General features: G+C 42.7%; 1 protein-coding gene and 1 pseudogene across 1 annotated transcript; both read left to right on the top strand.

The window, feature by feature from the left end:
* LOC109724202 lies at nucleotides 7638-8360 on the top strand. Its single transcript, XM_020252941.1, has one exon. It carries the CDS (start codon nucleotides 7638-7640, stop codon nucleotides 8358-8360), a length of 723 nt encoding a protein of 240 aa, XP_020108530.1.
* Nucleotides 12043-16443, top strand: LOC109723701 (annotated as a pseudogene).

Genomic DNA, 18577 nt, shown 5'->3' with positions numbered 1-18577 from the left:
AAGAGGCGCCATTCTTTGAAGCGAAGGAAGATGAAGAAGACGACAAAAGAGGCGAAGGAGAATTTTCGTCAGGGAAAAACAAAAAGAGATAAAAGAGATAGAAGAGACAAAAAGAATGAGAAGCTTAAGGAAGAAGAAAAGGCCGTCGTATCGAACTGTCGTATCGAAGCAAGTTTCGAGGTAGGCTATAATGATGAATAGACAGCGGTAATTAAGATGACCTAATTAATGCCGCAGTTAAGACAAAATGAGGATAGAGATCGGGCCGTAAGAAAGAAAATAAACGACTAAGATTAAACCGTACAGAGGGTCACGCCTCAAATTACGTCTGGTACTGGTACAGAGATTTTGAATGTGATTGGACCGAGAACGACGCCTCGGATGCGCTGGTTCAACGCAATTACGGATTTCGCAGTGAAAAAGGGGCGACGAACTGGAGATGAACCGATCGTGTTTTCAATGGCTCAGATCACACGGCGAGCTAACCGAAGAGTTAGCTTCGAAAGCTGCGAGGGGCAATTGTTGAGGCGCAATAGCGCGGATGATTTAGGTTGGACCAATTAGGCCGCGGATGAGATTTAGGTGGGGCGAATATTCCGCTCAAGAGGGCATCTATTGGATCGTGTACTCGGAGCACGCGAAAAAGGTATTTGCGGCCAATTGAAGGAAGTTAGCGGCAACAGCGGCACGCAGTTAACATGTGGTTCCAATCGGAGCTAGAAGTGGTCGCGAATGTAAGGGAGGAGATTAGTGGCTGATCGTGTCATAACATGACGGCGGGGGCTATCTATAAATAGGGTAATAATACCGCGCAATAAAAGGGGTCTTCGGCCGCTTGCGACAAAAGACGCACGCATTATGTTTATTGCACTTTCTTTCTCGCATGAGAGTGCGAGGAGCTAGTTCCTGTACTTACAACTCCCGGAGTTGCTGCCCTTGGGGGGGCATCAGCTCGCATTGTAGACTAAAAGCGCCTATCTCTCTGTACTTTGCCCGGCATTCTATTTAAATAGAACAGTTGTTTTCGCTCTTCGCCGGCGACCCAGACTCGTGTTGTTTTGCCATTCGCTGCTTCTCTTCCCGCTTTCTGGGCCTTGCATTCAAGTATTGCGGCTCAATCCGCCAGGCCGAAGTCCGCATTCTCTTATACTAAGGTTTTGAACTGCCCCCGGCCGGCTTGATTACGATCCCTCATCAGGGCCGACTCCGGCTTGATCTTGTCGAAGGGCGGCAAACTTCGAGGGTCACTATTACCGCACTGTCTCGGGGCATCTCGACGCCTTGCCCGAGGAAATCTTGACGGAAGGTCAAGGGTCGGGGATTCGGCTCCAACAATACCGGTAGACATTTAGTTTCTAATTTTTAAAATAATTATTGTATGGTGATATTTTTTAAATTGTTTCTTATGCTATGTGATATGCTTCCATAATGGTAGGTTCAGAGATGGCTATGGTAGAGTTGATTGTGACACTCCAAGAGGAAGTGAAATTTGACTGTGGAGGCAATCTTTAATTGTACAGATAACTAATTTCGTTTATAAACGTTTCCATAATATCATATTTCCATATAGTATCTTCTTTCACATACTTGTCTATAGTTATGAATGTTTAGAGTTTGATGGTGTTTTGTATTTTGTTATGTTGATAAGTTAATGTATCGTTGCCATTTTTTTAGGTGTAGAGAATATCTAGATTTTCAGTCTAGTTTAATTTCTTATGTGGTGTTATCTTTTTAAGTAGCCATGCTAAGTGGTTTTATATATTTTTTGTCCTGGCTACATATTTTCCTTTTTTATTTGAGTGTGGGCAGCGTAAACAAAACTCATATTGATAGAAGGTCTAACTCTCATATGCTCCATATATTTTTTTTATAAAAGCCATACTATTTACTTTTTATATGATCTAGACCCAGTAGTTTATTTTAGCATTATATCTAACTGATATAATCGTTTGGAATTAGTGCTGAGTGGTGTAGGGGCATGCGAGTTTTTTTAAAATTTCTTTTTGATTGTTTGGGCATGGCACAGTTCCTAGGATAATAGAGAAGATAAGAAATATCTTTTGTAGATGAAGCCAGCATGAGATGCACCAAAGGCTCGTGGAAGGTTTGTTGAACTAAGCTATGCACGCCTTTAGTATGCGATCCTAGAGCACTTTCTTTTAGTTAGTTTGCTCAGGCATAATATGCTGGTTCTTTGCTGTATTTTTTGTTCGCCTCCTCGCCATTCAGTTTGCTATCCTGTTGATTTTTCTTGTACTTCGAGTTAGTTTGTTCATATTGTTGGTTATGCTGTAAAACGCAATCAATCTCGACCCTTCTATCCTCGCAGCGCTATACATTGGCAATAAATGTAAGGCCGCGACAAAAAGAGAGCTAGTAACATTGGAAAGGGCAGCATAGATTCAAACTGTTGCGTCGACCATGCCATACATAAGTTATCTTTTAGTTTGTGCTCAATCGACTCATATCATTGTTGAATTGCTGAATCTCCTTTTACCGTCCTGCTAGGTTGTCATTCTAGACATCTATATTTGAGTTGGATTGATGAGCATACAATCTGGTTATTTGCTAATCTTATTTTGTTGTTCCTGTTTGCTACTCTAGACATCTATTTTTGGGTTACTTTTACAAGCATATATGCAAGTCATTTTGCTATTATTTGCTTAGACATCTATGTTTGAGTTTGGTGAGATTAATTACATGCTAATTATCTGCTAAATCTTATTGTGTTGTCGTGCTAGTTCAGTATGCCATCCTTGACATCAATTTATCAATTAGTTTGTTGAGTTTGTATGTTGGTTATTTGTCAAATCTTATTACTGTATTGTTAGTTTGGTTTGCCATCCTAACATTTTTCTTTCTAGATTGAGGAGTGCATATGCTAGTAGTCTGCTTAAGTTTACAAAAATCACTTCAGACAACATCTAATTGGCAAGTAGTGTTCTTTATTCTTCCATCGCCACTTGCTATAACCACCCGCACATTCTCTCTAATTTTGTCCTGTGACTCACAACTTGGCTTATGTTAAGAAGAGATGATGAAAGGGATTAGATTAATCATTAAAACAATATAAGTAAAAATGAGCAGTGTTATTTGTAGAAATACTAACTGCTTTCTTGTTAAAACTCTTCCTCATTTCTTGTTAAATTAAACCTCCAACGTGTATTTTCTGCTTTTGAATACAACTTTGAAGCATAGCAAGTGCTCCAAACTTTTTCATTTGTCAAATATTTATTGATTGCTGCTTTTGAAAGTCAAAGTAGAAGCTAGGCCAACTGGGTACTAGGTACCAATTTGATCCAGTCCATTTTTGCAGTGTCTTTTATGGCATTGTTTGGTAGATCGAGAAAGGTTGGTTTAGTGCCCATTTGGCATAGTGTGAGAAAGTTTAAGTGAACATCAAATTTCAATTTAAGTTTCTATTCTTAATTTAATTTTCTTTCGGAATTGATATTGAATGTAATTTGAATATTAGTTTGTTGATTATTTTGGTCTTTTGTGCAGCATTTGGTGGTTAATTTGGTTTATCATATCTCAAATACTATTGGTATTTAGTTGGTATTTGATGGTCCGTATAATGGTTAATTTATTGCTGATATGTTTGAGACTAAGCCTTGGTGGCAATGTAAGGAAATACAGCCATGCAGCTGCCTTCGACTCACAAGGCCCTTATGCTGGCATGGAGGCATGGACTATTTCCTTAGCATTTGCCAAGAATGGACGAATCTCCATTTTGAGCCAATGAGCTGCTAGAAACCAAAAATATCACTACGAACTATAAAGCATAGTTATGATTTCAAACTTGTAGACCTACAAAAGGTACCTAGTAAAGTTGGGAAGGGCAGCGGCATAGATTACATCTGTTGCATCCACCATACAAATACGAGGCATGTTAAATATGAGCTAATTCTGCTCATATGATGGTTACTTCATTGAATCTTATTATATAGTTGCTAGTTGAGTTTGCCATCCTAGATATGCATTTTTTGAGTAAGATTGATGAGAATGTATCATACTTATTTTCTGAATTACAATTAGCTATCCCACTAGTGTTGTATACGTGCTAGATCATATCTTGCACCCTAGTTAGTTCAGTTTCCTCTCAAAAGCCTTTTTTTTCACCTAGATGATGATAATATATGTTGTATGTATGCTAATCGAATCATATCTTGCTGTCTAGTTTGTTCATTTTGCTCTCATAAAGCTCTAATATTCAGTTTGTTGAAGATGTATGCTGTATATCACTGAATCATATCTTGCTGCTTTGTCGTCTTAGATACTAACTCTTTGGCAGAATCCCCAACATTCCATTAGTATTTTTCTACTACAATTAGAGGTAGGAGCTTCAAAATGAAGCTTTTACTTAAAACTAAATTGGTTTTTGCTCCAAGAAGCTTAAGATGTGTTTTATGAAATGCTTGGTTGGTACTTCTCTGGAAGGGAAGCTACTTGAGAAACGTGGCATGCAGAAAGCTATTTTAAGCTCTACTTTTCTCATTTTTCAGAGTATCTAAGAGGTTTAGTACGACCATACTTCGTATAAAAGCTGTAAAAATAGTATATATTTTTGCAGTATTATATTCCTCGTATTCTGTAATTAATTTGAAACTAATCCAAATCATCATATGTAATATTTATTTTCCATTTCAACTTGGTTTAACATAGAATACAAATTAGTTTAACTAGAATGTAATTAGATATGTAGTCAAGGCAATTAAACTGATTACATTTTTTAACTCATAACATTTTGTAGTGTTTGGTTTCAAAGAAAGAAAAAGTAGTTTTTCATCAATATTTATTTGGTTTGAAAGAAAAAAAAATAAATGAAAAAGTGCTTTTTAACTTTTTGGTTGGTCCCTAATTGTCACGCCCCGTGGCCGATTTTAAAAGCCTTTTTAAAATCCATTACCATTTTGGCGGAGGATGTGCCCCCTTTTTTTTTTCAACCTGGCCCACGTGACGTACAGACCCGCCACAAATACAAAGTTCATCTGTCCACTCGGACAGAGTCTCCTTTGTATTTGCACGGCGTACCAACCATACAACAGGATCTCAACTACAACCTATATTTATCAATCAACAAGCAATTCATGATATACATTTCCATACAGCTATCGATCCTTAGAGATGATGCATGCCTCTAAGCACTCCTTAGGCGCTGGATGATGCAATGCACAGTACAACAATCATCCTATTTAAAAGTGCTCCCTACCCGGAAGCTTTGATTTTAAACTCTAATTCATTCATTCATGAAAACTATTCAAAAACCTTTTGAAAGCTGTTTCCCACACGGAAACTCTATTTTGAAAATCGACTACCTCGAGGAGTAGAAAACCACGATTCGAAAATTCATAGTGGTTCGAAAATTCATAAATACAATTCCGAGAACCACAAAGTACACATACGTCCCAAAACTGAAGATCTATAAACCAAATCCACAAATCCATAAACTCCAGTTGCATGCAATGGAAAACCAATTCAACCAGCTCACAATATTCAAACATCAAGTATGATCGTCTAACTGAACCATTTATTAATACTAAGTGCCGAAATGAAAGTAACCAGGGTGACGGTCACTATATCAGACTGGCTACGTTGTCCTCCCGTCGAGCCCAAAATCCAACTCCTTGACCGAAATACCTGGGGAAATGGGGGGTGAGAAACCGCAACCATGGTTTTCCAGTGGGTACGACAGAGCCACGAAAGCAAGCCGTAATCACCGGAAACCAGAGGAGATAGATAAACGAGTATATATGCTGATATGAAGAGTCTACAGTAGCTACAATAGATAAATAAGAAGCAATAAATAAACCTGTTACTGATAGAAAACAATGCAAAGAATGCCTCAATGTACTGAACCAGAAACTATACCCAATCTGTGCCTGCTATATTGGTCTGCAGACCTCAAGCGCTGCCTATCACTAACTGCACCGACTTGATCCATCTGCCCCACAGGACGACCCATCCGGATAAGTACACTTCTGATCGGTGGCGAAACCAATCCGGTGTCATGAATACCCCTAAGTGCTGTGACTAAGTCATGCTGGTATGCTCAAACAAAAACCGGCTAAAGCCGGTGCCTAGGCCGAAACCAACAACATGGGCGTACAACGCCAAACCACAATAGATACTAGGGCGTACAACGCCGAACCACGATCAACCAGATCGAAACACATGATAAAGGAGTCGATGTGTTGCCTGGACCCAAGGTCCATAGAGATACCAAAATATAAATGGGAACCTGCTCTACATGTCTATCAACAACTAATAGATGCAGCCAAGAAAGTAAGATATACTAATGATAACCAAGCAATGACATGTAGAGACTACAATACTGGAATAGAAAAACAGGGAAAGGTGAAACGCTCTCACCGACTACCAGCTCGAAGCACCCACCTGTCACAATTGCGTCGGAAAACCTGAATGCACACAAGTCGACCGGACCTACAAAGGTCCACCGGGTTAGTATCCAACCCACTAACCCAAAGCACGAGACTCACAAACCCCCACACAAGTCCCCGAATCGGTTTCCCAAAACCAATCACCATAACTCACCGGAAGTCCCGAAAGCCACATTGGGACGCCGTCGGGACCCACTAAGTGTCCCGAAACTCACCGACTCGTGTCACGAGTCACCCACTGCCACAAAACACTCCTGTTTGGATGTCTTGGCAGCAAACACAAGATAACACCACTACACAATTATCGCCGGATAATTGTACGAATACGGGTTCCCGAAAGTGTCAATTTCAGCACCGGAACCCACCGTCGCTCACCCATCATCACCGAACCCACAAAATGATGATGGTGATCAGCCAACAAGGCTCAGCGACAAATCACAGGATAAACAAACCACGTCGGAAGAAATCCGAACTGAAACCGCATTCTTTCGACGAATTTCGCTGAAAAACGCACCGAAATCGACTCCTCGATTTTTGCGAAGGCTATCGGATCATGGACAATCAGTCCAGAGGTCACCACACGTGCATACACACTGCCCACAGTAGCCTCAAGGTGCACAATTGTGCAAAAGTCCCTCAATTTATATAAAATCCTATTATTTTATGTAAATTGGGCGATCAAGTGGCTCGTTCATGTAAACCGAGGACTTTCGAGGTCCGCCAAGACACGTACTGATAGGTCTCGATGTGCCGGAGGCCGTGCTCATGATCCGGAGCACAACGGCTCACTGTGGGAGGCGCGGCTGCAACCCGAAGTTCTACGAATAGCGCGCAGTCAGGGAAGATCACGCCGAACAGAGCTAACCAGAATCCTTTGATCCAAAGTGAGGTGAGCACTGTGATCAGCACTGACCAACGATCACCGTGCTCACCTCCGGAGGCATCGGAACAGCCTCGGATCGCTGAAAAACGCGCGCAAACATGGAACAGCAGCCCAAAAGGCTCAACAGGGTCGACACCGCCGAAACAACGGAACGGAGTCTCCCCGACAGAATCTCGGTAAGCACGATCATAAGCAATTTGCCACGATCATCGTGCTCTCTTCCATAGAGATCGGGGAGGCTCGGGAAGCTTGGAATAGCAAACAACCCAAGTAAAGCCCTATTTCGGGCTTGGCCGGAACAAGCTTGCTCCGGTCGGCTTCCGGCGGCACGGCGAGGTGCGCGCGGGCCAGGGATGGGTGCAGGGGAGGTGAGGAGTATGGTGCTCACCTCGAGTGGCGGCGGAGAGTGGCGGCGGCGACGGTGGAGCAAACCGAGCCCGCACCAACTAGGGCTCGGACTCCACGGTAATGGCAGCCACAGCGGCGGTCGGGGAGCTCAGGGACGACGGCGACCGGCGGGACAGGTCGCCGGGGCTCCGGGGGAGGCAGCGCGGCCGACTCAAGGCGGCGGCGACCCGCGGGGAGAGGCTGCACACAGGCTTCGGCTTGGCTCGGGCTGGAGGGCTGGAGGATGCACGCAGCAGGAGCGGCGGCGNGCCGGGGAGCTCAGGTACGGCGGCGACCGGCGGGACGGGTCGCCGGGGCTCCGGGGGAGGCGGCGTGGCCGACTCAAGGCGGCAGTGACGTGCGGGGAGAGGCTGCACACAGGCTTCGGCTCGGCTCGGGCTGGAAGGCTGCAGGCGGCAGTAGCGGCAACGGCGGCGCTCTGGGCGGCTCGGGGCAACGGCGGCCGGAGGCCTAACGTTGGGGAGGTGCCACCGGAATGGCCCAAGGCGGCAGCAGTGCGAGGAGAGGGAGTTGGGGCTGCCTCGGCCTGGGTTAGGCCCAGGCTGGCAGCAAAATGCTGGGGCAGCAGCGGCGGCCGGGGCAGTCGCCGGATCTCAGGGGGCGATGCCGGAGAGGGCTGGAAGGGGAGGGATACTCTGCCAAGGTCTCGAGCCGCAATAGGGGAATAAAGGACAATGTGAGGGAGAGGGAAGGTGGCTATGGTTGCGGCTGCGACTGCAGCAGCTGCTGGCCGGCCGGGGCTTGGTCGGCGGCGGCCGATGCGTGCGCGGCTGGGCAGAGGAGATGTACAAAGGTGGCTGGGGGGTGCGGCAAGGCTAGGGTTAGGGTTAGCTAGAAGAAACCCTAAAGAGCTATATAAATACCTAGGTACAAATGCACCAAAGTCCCTCTAAACTCAATAATTTGTTCCGAGTCCCTCACAGCGCGAGTAAAACGGGTGAATACCCCTCCACGTGCGATCTCACGCGAAACGGTACATAAAATGTCGCAGCTTTTGCGAAAATACCGTTTTGCTAACACCGACCACTCCTCGGTCAAAGCACAATATCCCCAGATCCGTCCGTCAGATTTGCGAACGGATCATACCAGTGCGATCAGCACAATTGAGACAACAAATCTACGATTTTGGTTCGCCTCGATCGGTAACGGATTCGCGACGAAATCCGTTTTCTCTCCAAAAGGCCACAATGACGCACAATTACATAGAGAACATGTAATTTCAGATTTTCTCGAAATCCGTGCGTGAAACCCAAAATTTGTCAGCGCCATCAGTTCCAAAATAGCTGAACTGTTCGAAACGAGCTATTGGACTGCTATGAACGGAGTCTGATACGAGCGAGAAGTCAACTTCCCACCGTGACTTCTCCGGAAAATCGAGTTACTATTCACTTTAAGTGAAACTTGGAAATCACGTAGAATCTCCGTTTTAACTCTTTTCGCCCGAAACTTGACGAGTGCTTTTGTAATTAAAATATACACAAAAATATCGTCAACTAAGAGTTTAGTTACACTGCAAAAATCTCAGTCCTTACACTAATTGAAAGATGGTTTAGAAGCCTTTTGATTTTATTGTTTCACTAACTTAATTTTTTTTTTTTTGGCAGGAATTTTCAAAAAAGAGGAAGGATTGGTGTTTAATTCAGAGTGAATTCATAAAATAAGTTGAAGAACTCGTAGAAAACTTTGATTTCATATGGATTTTATTTCTTTTAGATTGAAAACTTCTTTGAATAAAATTTTTGATTGATAATTCTGTTTTTACTCTGCAAACTCCTATTTGATTAAATGAATTGGCTTCTCTTGTTTGACAATTGTCGTATGTAATCAAATTTAAATTTGTTTGAATGATGAATTTGTCCGTATATCTAAATTTAAAGAGTCTTAAAATCTTGTCTAGTTTTTTTTTAAAAATTATATGTTTTATATTTTGGATTGGATTCACAATAATTACGAAACCGATGGTATAAATTAACTAATTTATACTAGCGCTTTTTACTATATTTAGTAGCGGTTGGAAAAGCGTTACTAAAATTATTATCTTCTCCAACGCTTATATAAACTGTCGGCAAAGACTTTTAGCGATAGAGATCTAACGGCGGTTATAAAACTTTTCCCGACGGTTTTATAAATGTCGGAAAATATTTTTTCAGCGGTTCTAGAGACTTTTCCCAGTTGTTTCGACCGCTTTTAAAACCTAATTTTTTTTGTAGTGCGCGATCATTAACTGACATTCTATGCTTTAAATATGATGAACTAAATTCCTATGTTGTTGATTACGCTTACTTGCCATTGTGCTCATTCGCATAAGCTTGTGAGGGTCGTTCCCCACAAGCTAGCACTCTGAAATTGGCCTTTGCGACATTATACTCGCCCGTGCGGGATTGGGTGCCGAAATGGATTGCCATAAGCGAGACTCATTCCTAGCGGAGGAATGTTGACTACCACGAAGCCATTAAGCATGGCACAAGACGGAACTATATCTTGTATAAGTCCCTAATAATTAGGTAATTGTAATTAAATTTAATGTTGGACATCACAACTAGCTAGTGCATGACATTTGGACATAATTACTTGACATTGTATGCATGTACAAGTGATAGTGTAAATCTCGTACATGTTAAATGACGTAGTTATTTAGAGGCGTAGTAGTACTTGAACCTTAATACTTCATTTCATTTATACTTTATTAGTATCTATTTTTACTTTTGCATCAGTTGACCTAGTGATGTAATTCGCTTTTCTCGGTGGCTTACCCACTAGAAATTATTGTTTAATAGTTCTCACCCCATGTGTTTGTTGTTTTTATTTCAGAGCCTTCCGCTGGGGGAGAGGCTAGGGACCACGGCAAGAGTTGCGACTAGCTAGAGCCCCTTTGGGAGTTATTTACCTAGGTGGATACCTTTCTTTTGTTTTAGCCTTGAAAGGTGTTTTAGACCATTTTGTATAGAGACTATCTATACTCATGAGATGTACCCTTTTGTTGCAACTTATTGTATATCTTGTGATAGATGTTCCTTATTGTTGTAACTTGTTCCTCCTTTAGTGAATGATGAGTTATTGTATAGCTTAGTACTTATGCTCTGATTAGCATAGTAGTATACTTTTCCTTGCTCTTTTTATTTGAATGTCTTGCAGTAGACGCCTTCTGTACACCGGAGGATGCCTTGTGTACATGACGGATCTGTGCACATGCCGAGTAGGCTTCCACTGGGGCCCAGGCGTGATACAATGGCTGCTACTAATGCCAATTCATGGAAGCCATGACCTTTCAAGAAGCAAAATTCAGACTCCAATCTTTTAATCATACATAAAAATCTATATCGAAAAAGTTATCATCAGATAATTTATTTTGACTTAAAAAATTTCACTATCGGGCGACTTATCCAGACAGCCTACTAAACTATATCACTATTGTGCTAATTGGATGACTCTAGTACAAAACACAAAGTTGGGGTGAAAGGATTAGAGTGATTGTTTGTTCATTTTCTGATGGAATCCAAAAATTATAGTGATTTATTGCTGCACAATATATTATTACATACGGAATTAAGATAAAATATATTTTTTTATTGTACTTTCTCATTGCACGTAATATAATTTTTCTACAATTCTAAATAGATTCCTAATTTTTAGATAGAATGATTAGTACAAGTGCCACAATATATTATTACGTATGGAATTAAGTAGGATAATATAATATATTATTTTTTCTCTTTTTTTATTGCCGGTAATGTAATTTTTCTACAATTCCAAATAGACCTCTAATTTCCAGATATAATAATTACTACAAATGCCACACCATTATTACCTACTGAATTAAGTATTTTTTTATTGCATGTAATACAATTCTCCTGTAATTCCAAACAAATCCTTAATTTCTCGACAGAATGACGGTTACCAATGCCAAATATATTATAACATACGGAATAAAATTAAATATATTTCTTTTGCATAATGCAATCTTCCTACAATTACAAATAGAGCCCTAATTTTTAGACAGAATGATTGCTACAAGTACCACAATATATTATTTTTCATTCACAGTTAAGTAGAACAATTTTTTTTTACAGTACTTTCTCACTTTACGTAAACAAAAATCTAATTTCTAGACAAAATGAGACTATTGCAAATGCCACACTACATTATTATATACAGAGTTGAGTAGAACATCTTTCTTTTATACAATAATATAATTTTTCTACCATTCTAAACATAGCCCTAAAATCATTGGACAAATTGGCTACTTCAAATCCATAATATAATATATCATTATTATATACAAAATTAAGCAATATAAACTCTCTTCTTTTTTTTCTTTTTTTTTCTTTTTTTTTTTTATAATCAGTACTTTCGTCTCAATTCATTCTTTACAATTCCTAACAATAATATTGCAGGAATAGAATGATGAGTGCTTTTGATTTCTCACGTGGCAGTTAAAGCTTGTGTAGCGCGCATGCGCTTCTCCTCCTCAGTCGTCGTCGTCGTCGTCGTCGCCGCCGCCGCATGGGCTATTATGGCTTCTGTCTCCACCGCACCATCCTGTCCCGCTGCGGGTCCCTGGCGCAGCTGCGGCAGGCCCACGCGCGCGCGCTGGTCCTGGGCGTGCTGGTGCGGTGGTCCCCGTGCCTCCTCCCGCTCTCGTCGTCCCTCCTGCTCTCCTACTCCTCCCTCCTCGACCCGGCCTCCTCCCTCCGCCTCTTCCGCCTCCTCCTCCCCCTCCACCCCCCGCTCTCCCCCTTCCTCTGGAACGCCCTCTCCCGCTCCCTCCTCCCCCTCTCCCCCCTCCTCTCCCTCTCCCTCTTCCCCCTCATGCTCCGCCTCGGCCCCCGCCGACCACCCTCCACCCCTTCGCCCTCGCCATTGCCGCCCCTTCCCCCCTCTCCGGCCCCCAGCTCCACGCCTCCGCCCTCAAGCTCGCCTTCTACCCCGCCGACCTCTTCCTCTCCAACTCCCTCCTCTCCTTCTACTCCTCCCACGCCGCCGACCTCGCCGCCGCCCGCAAGGTGTTCGACGAGATGCCCCGCCCGGACGCCGTCTCCTGGAACACCCTCATCTCCGCCCTCGCCGCCCGCGCCCGCGCCGACCCCGCCCCCGCCCTCGCCCAATTCCGCGCCATGCGCCGGAGCGGCCTCTCCCCCAACCCCGTCTCCCTCCTCGCCGTCCTCCCCGCCTGCGACGCCGCCTCCGGCGCCGCCGTCCACGCCGCTGCCCTCCGCCTCGGCTGCCTGCACTCCGCGCCCAGCCTCGGGAACGCGCTCGTCGACTTCTACGCCAAGCTCGGCGACGCCGCCTCCGCCCTCCGCCTCTTCCGCTCCCTCCCGCGCCGCAACTCCGTCTCCTGGAACTCCGCCATCGGCGGCCTCGTCCGCCTCGGCCGCCACCGCCGCGCCCTCCAGATGTTCGCCGAAATGCTCTCGCTCGCCGACGACCATTCCCGGCCCAACTCGACCACCCTGTCGATCCTGCTGCCGGCGCTGGCCGAGCTGGGCCGCTTCGATTTAGGACGACAGGTGCACTGCCACAGCATTCGGACGCATTCCGACTCCGACGTCTACGTCGCGAATTCCCTCGTCGACATGTACGCCAAGTCCGGACTCCTGAGCAAGGCCTCCGATATCTTCGCGCGGATACCGTCCCGCAATGTGGTCTCCTGGAATGCGATGATCGCCGGTCTCGCGCAGGGCGGGGCCGAGGCGGACGCATTTCAGTTCGCAATCGATATGCAGAGGGCCGGGGAGCTCCCGAATTCCGTCACGCTCACGAACCTGCTTCCAGCCTGCGCAAGGTTGGCTTCGGCCGAGAAGGGGAAGGAGATCCACGCCAGGTCGATCCGTGTCGGTTCCGCGTCCGATTCGTTCGTTTCGAACGCTTTGATCGACATGTATGCAAAGTGCGGGCAGTTGAACGACGCGAGGAGAGTTTTCGACCGATCGGAGAGAGACGACGTGTCGTACAATACCTTGATCATGGGCTACTCGCAGAGCCCGCAGTCGTCGGAAGCTCTTCGCCTGTTTCTCGAAATGAGATCTGCGGGGCTCGAGTACGATATTGTGTCGTTCATGGGCGTCCTGTCCTCTTGCGCGAATTTATCCGCACTCAAGAAGGGAAATGAGGTTCACTCCCAGCTGATCAGGAGAATGTTAAGCAGCCACCTCTTCGTCGCAAACTCGTTGCTGGATCTCTACACCAAATGCGGCAGGTTCGACATCGCCATGAAGGTGTTTGATCGGATCCCGAACAAGGATGTGGCATCTTGGAACTCGGTGATTTTAGGGTACGGGATGCAGGGAGAAATTGAAACTGTGTTCAAACTGTTCGACTTGATGAAGGACGAGGGCGTGGAGTGCGACCACGTCTCTTACATAGCGGTTTTATCAGCTTGCAGCCACGGCGGGCTCGTCGAGCGAGGGAAGATGTACTTCAACCAAATGCTGGCGCAGAAGATGAAGCCGAGGCAAATGCACTACTCCTGTATGGTCGACCTTCTCGGGCGAGCAGGCTTGTTGAAGGAGGCGGCGGAAATCATAAGAGAAATGCCCTTCGAACCGGACTCCGATGTTTGGGGAGCGTTACTGGGGGCGTGCCGCATTCACGGGAATGTAGAATTGGCTAGGTGGGCGGGGGAGCACCTGTTCAACCTGAAGCCGCGGCACTCTGGCTATTATATTTTGCTGTCGAACATGTACGCTGAGGCCGGGAGATGGGACGAAGCAAATGAGATCAGGAAACTGATGAAATCAAGGAAGGTGAAGAAGAGGAACCCGGGTTGCAGTTGGGTGGAAAGCGGTGGTCGGGTGGCTGCGTTTGTTGTGGGAGAATTAGCGAATAGTCCTGAGGGAGAGTTGTTGCAGTGCGGCGAAAATGGCTGAAGAAACGAAAGATTCCAAAGCTGTCGAACGAGAAATTTTGGCCCTCACAGGTATCTTGAAAGTACTGCATTCGCTTTTCCGATCATTCCATTTATATTTTCTGTAACACCAGATTTGTTGTAGATATATATATTTCTACTGTTTTAAATGTATATCATTTATTACATGGAAGTTTTAGTAATTCAAATTCTAAACGGTGAAACACATGAAGGAATATGACATTGAAATCCATTTTCTGGGTCTCAGTCCTACAATTCTTGTTTATTGATGTGATGACTAACTCATGGTGTTGCGTATTTGCATGAGCAATAAACAGTAGTATCCTTCATTATATTACTACAAAATGAGAAGCATAATTCTGGCTGACATCACGTAATCTTGTGTTTCCCGTTTCGGCACAGCAAAAGTGAACTGGAGTTGCTACGAATGCCTATGCAAATGTTATTGAATGTGAAACAACCACAGTTCTCCAAAAGCTTAAACTACCACAGAGAATAGTGTTTTTGATATTTGTATTCAACACTTTCTGTCACGTTTGGACTCGAAACATTTTGAGAAGCCCGAGGCATGGACTTGAACTAAATAATGTTACTAGGAGCCTCTTCTGTGGTTGCGGAGAGTAAAATCATATAAAGTACAAAGTGCGTGCCTGTCTTAACAAAGTGCATCCCCCCAGAAAACTACCGAACGCATTTCCTATTTCACCTCCCTTCTACATGAAACAGTCGTTCAACTTTGAAATGTGATGGTACCGAAATTCTTGGTAAAGCTCTCTTCCAGTTTTCCCTGGCAACTTCCTTAAAATTCCGTCAGAAACTTGGTTACTAGTGAGTTTTCCTGTTAACAGTAATTTTAATAATGTTATTATACTTTGAATATAATTTATTCTCATTAACTTTTGTTTTAATGTAGGGCACTGCATATCATCATCATCATCATCATCATCATCATCATCAGCCAAGTCTTTCCCCAGCAATTTGTGCTGGTTCGACGCAACTCAAGGAGAAGAAGGCTGCAAAATGATTATGATCACTGTCAACCCGACATCAAAACTCCGAAACATGGAATCAGATCACAAACCAAAAGCGGACAAAACTGCCAGATTTAGTGCTCGGTGCACACTCAGTGGTCCGGAGAAAGCAGGATCTAGCGATTCGGTGTTGATTTGCTTCAAGAAGGTACAATCTCCGTACAACTTAGGAGAATGTACTAGTCCGCAGGAGAATCCAGGCGACGGTGGGGAGCGGAGTATCAGGTAAGGAAACTGGAATTCTCGTAAGTTCAGAGATGACATTACTCTTGGCCTGTTTGGTATTCAGAACAAGTTATCCACTACCGATTAGCTGTAGAGTTCCAAGAAAACGAATCGGAAGCGGAATATTGTACGTCTTTCTACGCATCTAATCACACAACACTCTTATCAAGCAGTACAAGCTTCCTGAGTAGATCAAAGAGATGTGCTCATCGAGAAGTGCGCGCATCCAACTGGGCCCTTTGTAGGAGCATTTTGAACTCCAGTAGCTTGAAGGTATATTTGCGTTATGGAGATAAAAGAAGCCTATGGATTGTGTTAATGATGTACACTATTGTGTCCGCGGAACTTAGTGATCCTGAGTTGTAGGTCAGGGAAGTAGGGTGGTCTAGGGTTATTTTTTGATGAGGCTCATATGATCGAGAATCGACAAACGGAAGCTGGTATCTATTGACAGGCCGAGAGGAGTTTCTAGTTTTGCTTTTTCGCATTTTGAATGTTGACAAAAAGAAGAGAGTTAATCTAGTTTTGCTTGTTTGCATTGGCTAAAATGCATTTTGTGCCCTTTCATATATCATGTGTTGTACTCAACTCCTAAAAAAAATTAAGTGCATTTAACTCTTCTAGAAACTTATTAGGGCATTAGTACTTTACTTTTTCAATTAGCCTGTCCATTCTCTGTCAAATATTTATTTTTAAATATATTAATTTTGATGTTGTAAATTTCTTGCATATTTCTAAACTATAGAGGGGGATTAGGGTGCATATTTTTTTTTATTTTTTTATTTTTTTATTTTTTGGAGGGTTAAATACAACAGATGATATATTAAGAAGGGTAATCTGCCTTTCACATCGGTTTTACCTTGGAAAATCCTTTCCTGGCGTGACGAAAAAAACTATATTTTTGCGCAACCTAAACATAGTCTATTTATATCTGAATGAAGGTATAAATACCTATATGGAGCTACTTCCATGGAACATAATATCTTATTACTTTATTACAAATCGGAAGATCATTCATTAGAATTAATAAGATAAAATCATTCCGATATTTTATCTATATTTAGTATTTTTTATTAGCTTTACTTTATTATCCCTATGAGATACTGTACAAAATATAATACAGAAGGAAGGGATATAATGAAATTCTTGATTAGATCTTCTCATAGGAACGATCTATTTTATTTGGTTGATGTATCCAACAACCAAATACTTTTTTTTTTAATTCATTAAAAAAGGGAGTGGTTTTATTTGAAGCGCTTCGTAATTTTCAACCAATTATGCGCTTGGCATTCTGCCTAAATAGTAGACGGGTAATAAATAAGAGAATACTAAAGATTCAAGCCATAGAACTTCTCAATTCTAACACAAGGTACTTATTAGATCAAATAGAATGATTTTGCCGTATCCAGAATAATACCAATCCAACCCATTTCGTAAATAAAATGTGACCAATTAACCAACCAACAAAACTACTTGTTACAAATAACATCTTGTTGTTGCATCGGCACATATAAATGTTGACAAATTCTAACTGTGTAGACCTATGTATCACGGATACTTCTATAAGCCTCGTGTGTTCGTGTCGGACTCATATCCAACGCAGATACGCCTTAGATGCACATTCGACATAGGTTCATTATGGGCATGCTTGTTTGGGTGGAAGTGGGGTGTAAGTAGAGGAGAGGGAAGTCGTTTTCGCCGTAAACGGTTACTTCCGTTGTTTGGTTCGTCGTAAAAAGTTACGGTTGAAATTTGAGTTAACCTCAAACGGTGTAATTGACTTCGGCCCATCGTGGGCCGAAGTCAATTACGGTGAAGAAAGGTGAAAAAAAAAAAAAATATAATAAGTAAAGATAGTTATATTTAAATATATTTAATTATATAACTAGTTACTCTTTTATTCAGTTGGTATATTTAAAATATGATAAAAATTGATTAGTTAAGTTTTAATATTTTATTTATTTAGTTTGTACAATTAAAATATAATAAAAATTGATTAATTAAGTATTAATATTTTTTTACTTTATAATTTTATTATTGTATCACTATAATTTATGTATAAAAAATAATTTAGTTATTTTAAATTAAATTTTAATTATATAAAAATATAATTATATTATTTTTGTTTATTAAAATATTTATTATTTATATATAAATTATAATTTTACATTATACATTTTTTACCAAATAAACAGTAAAACTAATGAAACTTCATTTTCATAACTATAAAACAAATAGTAGGAAAGAAGTAGTTTTTATCGAACTCTACTTTCACCCAAAATCTACTTCAATCGAAAGTCCAGTTCTGATGAAACAAACATGCCCTATGCATCTTATTAGAAAAATATTTTTATTTTTATTTTCATGCATATATAAGGCCAATTTGCATAAAAAATCCACTAGTTTTGGGCTTTTGCAAAATCGGGCCATCTTTTTCGTTTTTGCAAATTCGGCCCGCTTTTTCAGCAAACTGATCAAAATACCCTTATTATTTTTTCTCTCTCCTCTTTCTCTCTCCTCTTCTTTTCTCTTGTTTATTTTTTTTTCCTCTCGCCGAAGAAAGTAACGGAGGTAGAGGCGGAGGCAGAAACGGCCCGCCTCGCCTCTCACCCTCATACTCTCGCCCTCGTCTTTGCCCTAGCCCGCGCACCCCCCACCTTCCTCGCCTCCGACCCCGTTAAGGCCACGCCGCGACTTTTTTTTTTTGCTTTTTTCTTTTCTTTTCTTCTCCGACTCTTCTCCACCGTCTCCGACGACAACG

This window comes from Ananas comosus, linkage group 18 (genome assembly GCF_001540865.1).
Source record: "Ananas comosus cultivar F153 linkage group 18, ASM154086v1, whole genome shotgun sequence".
Taxonomy (NCBI): Eukaryota; Viridiplantae; Streptophyta; class Magnoliopsida; order Poales; family Bromeliaceae; genus Ananas; species Ananas comosus.
The sequence above is the reverse complement of the archived record's forward strand: the minus strand, read 5'-3'. Positions and strand labels throughout refer to the sequence as shown.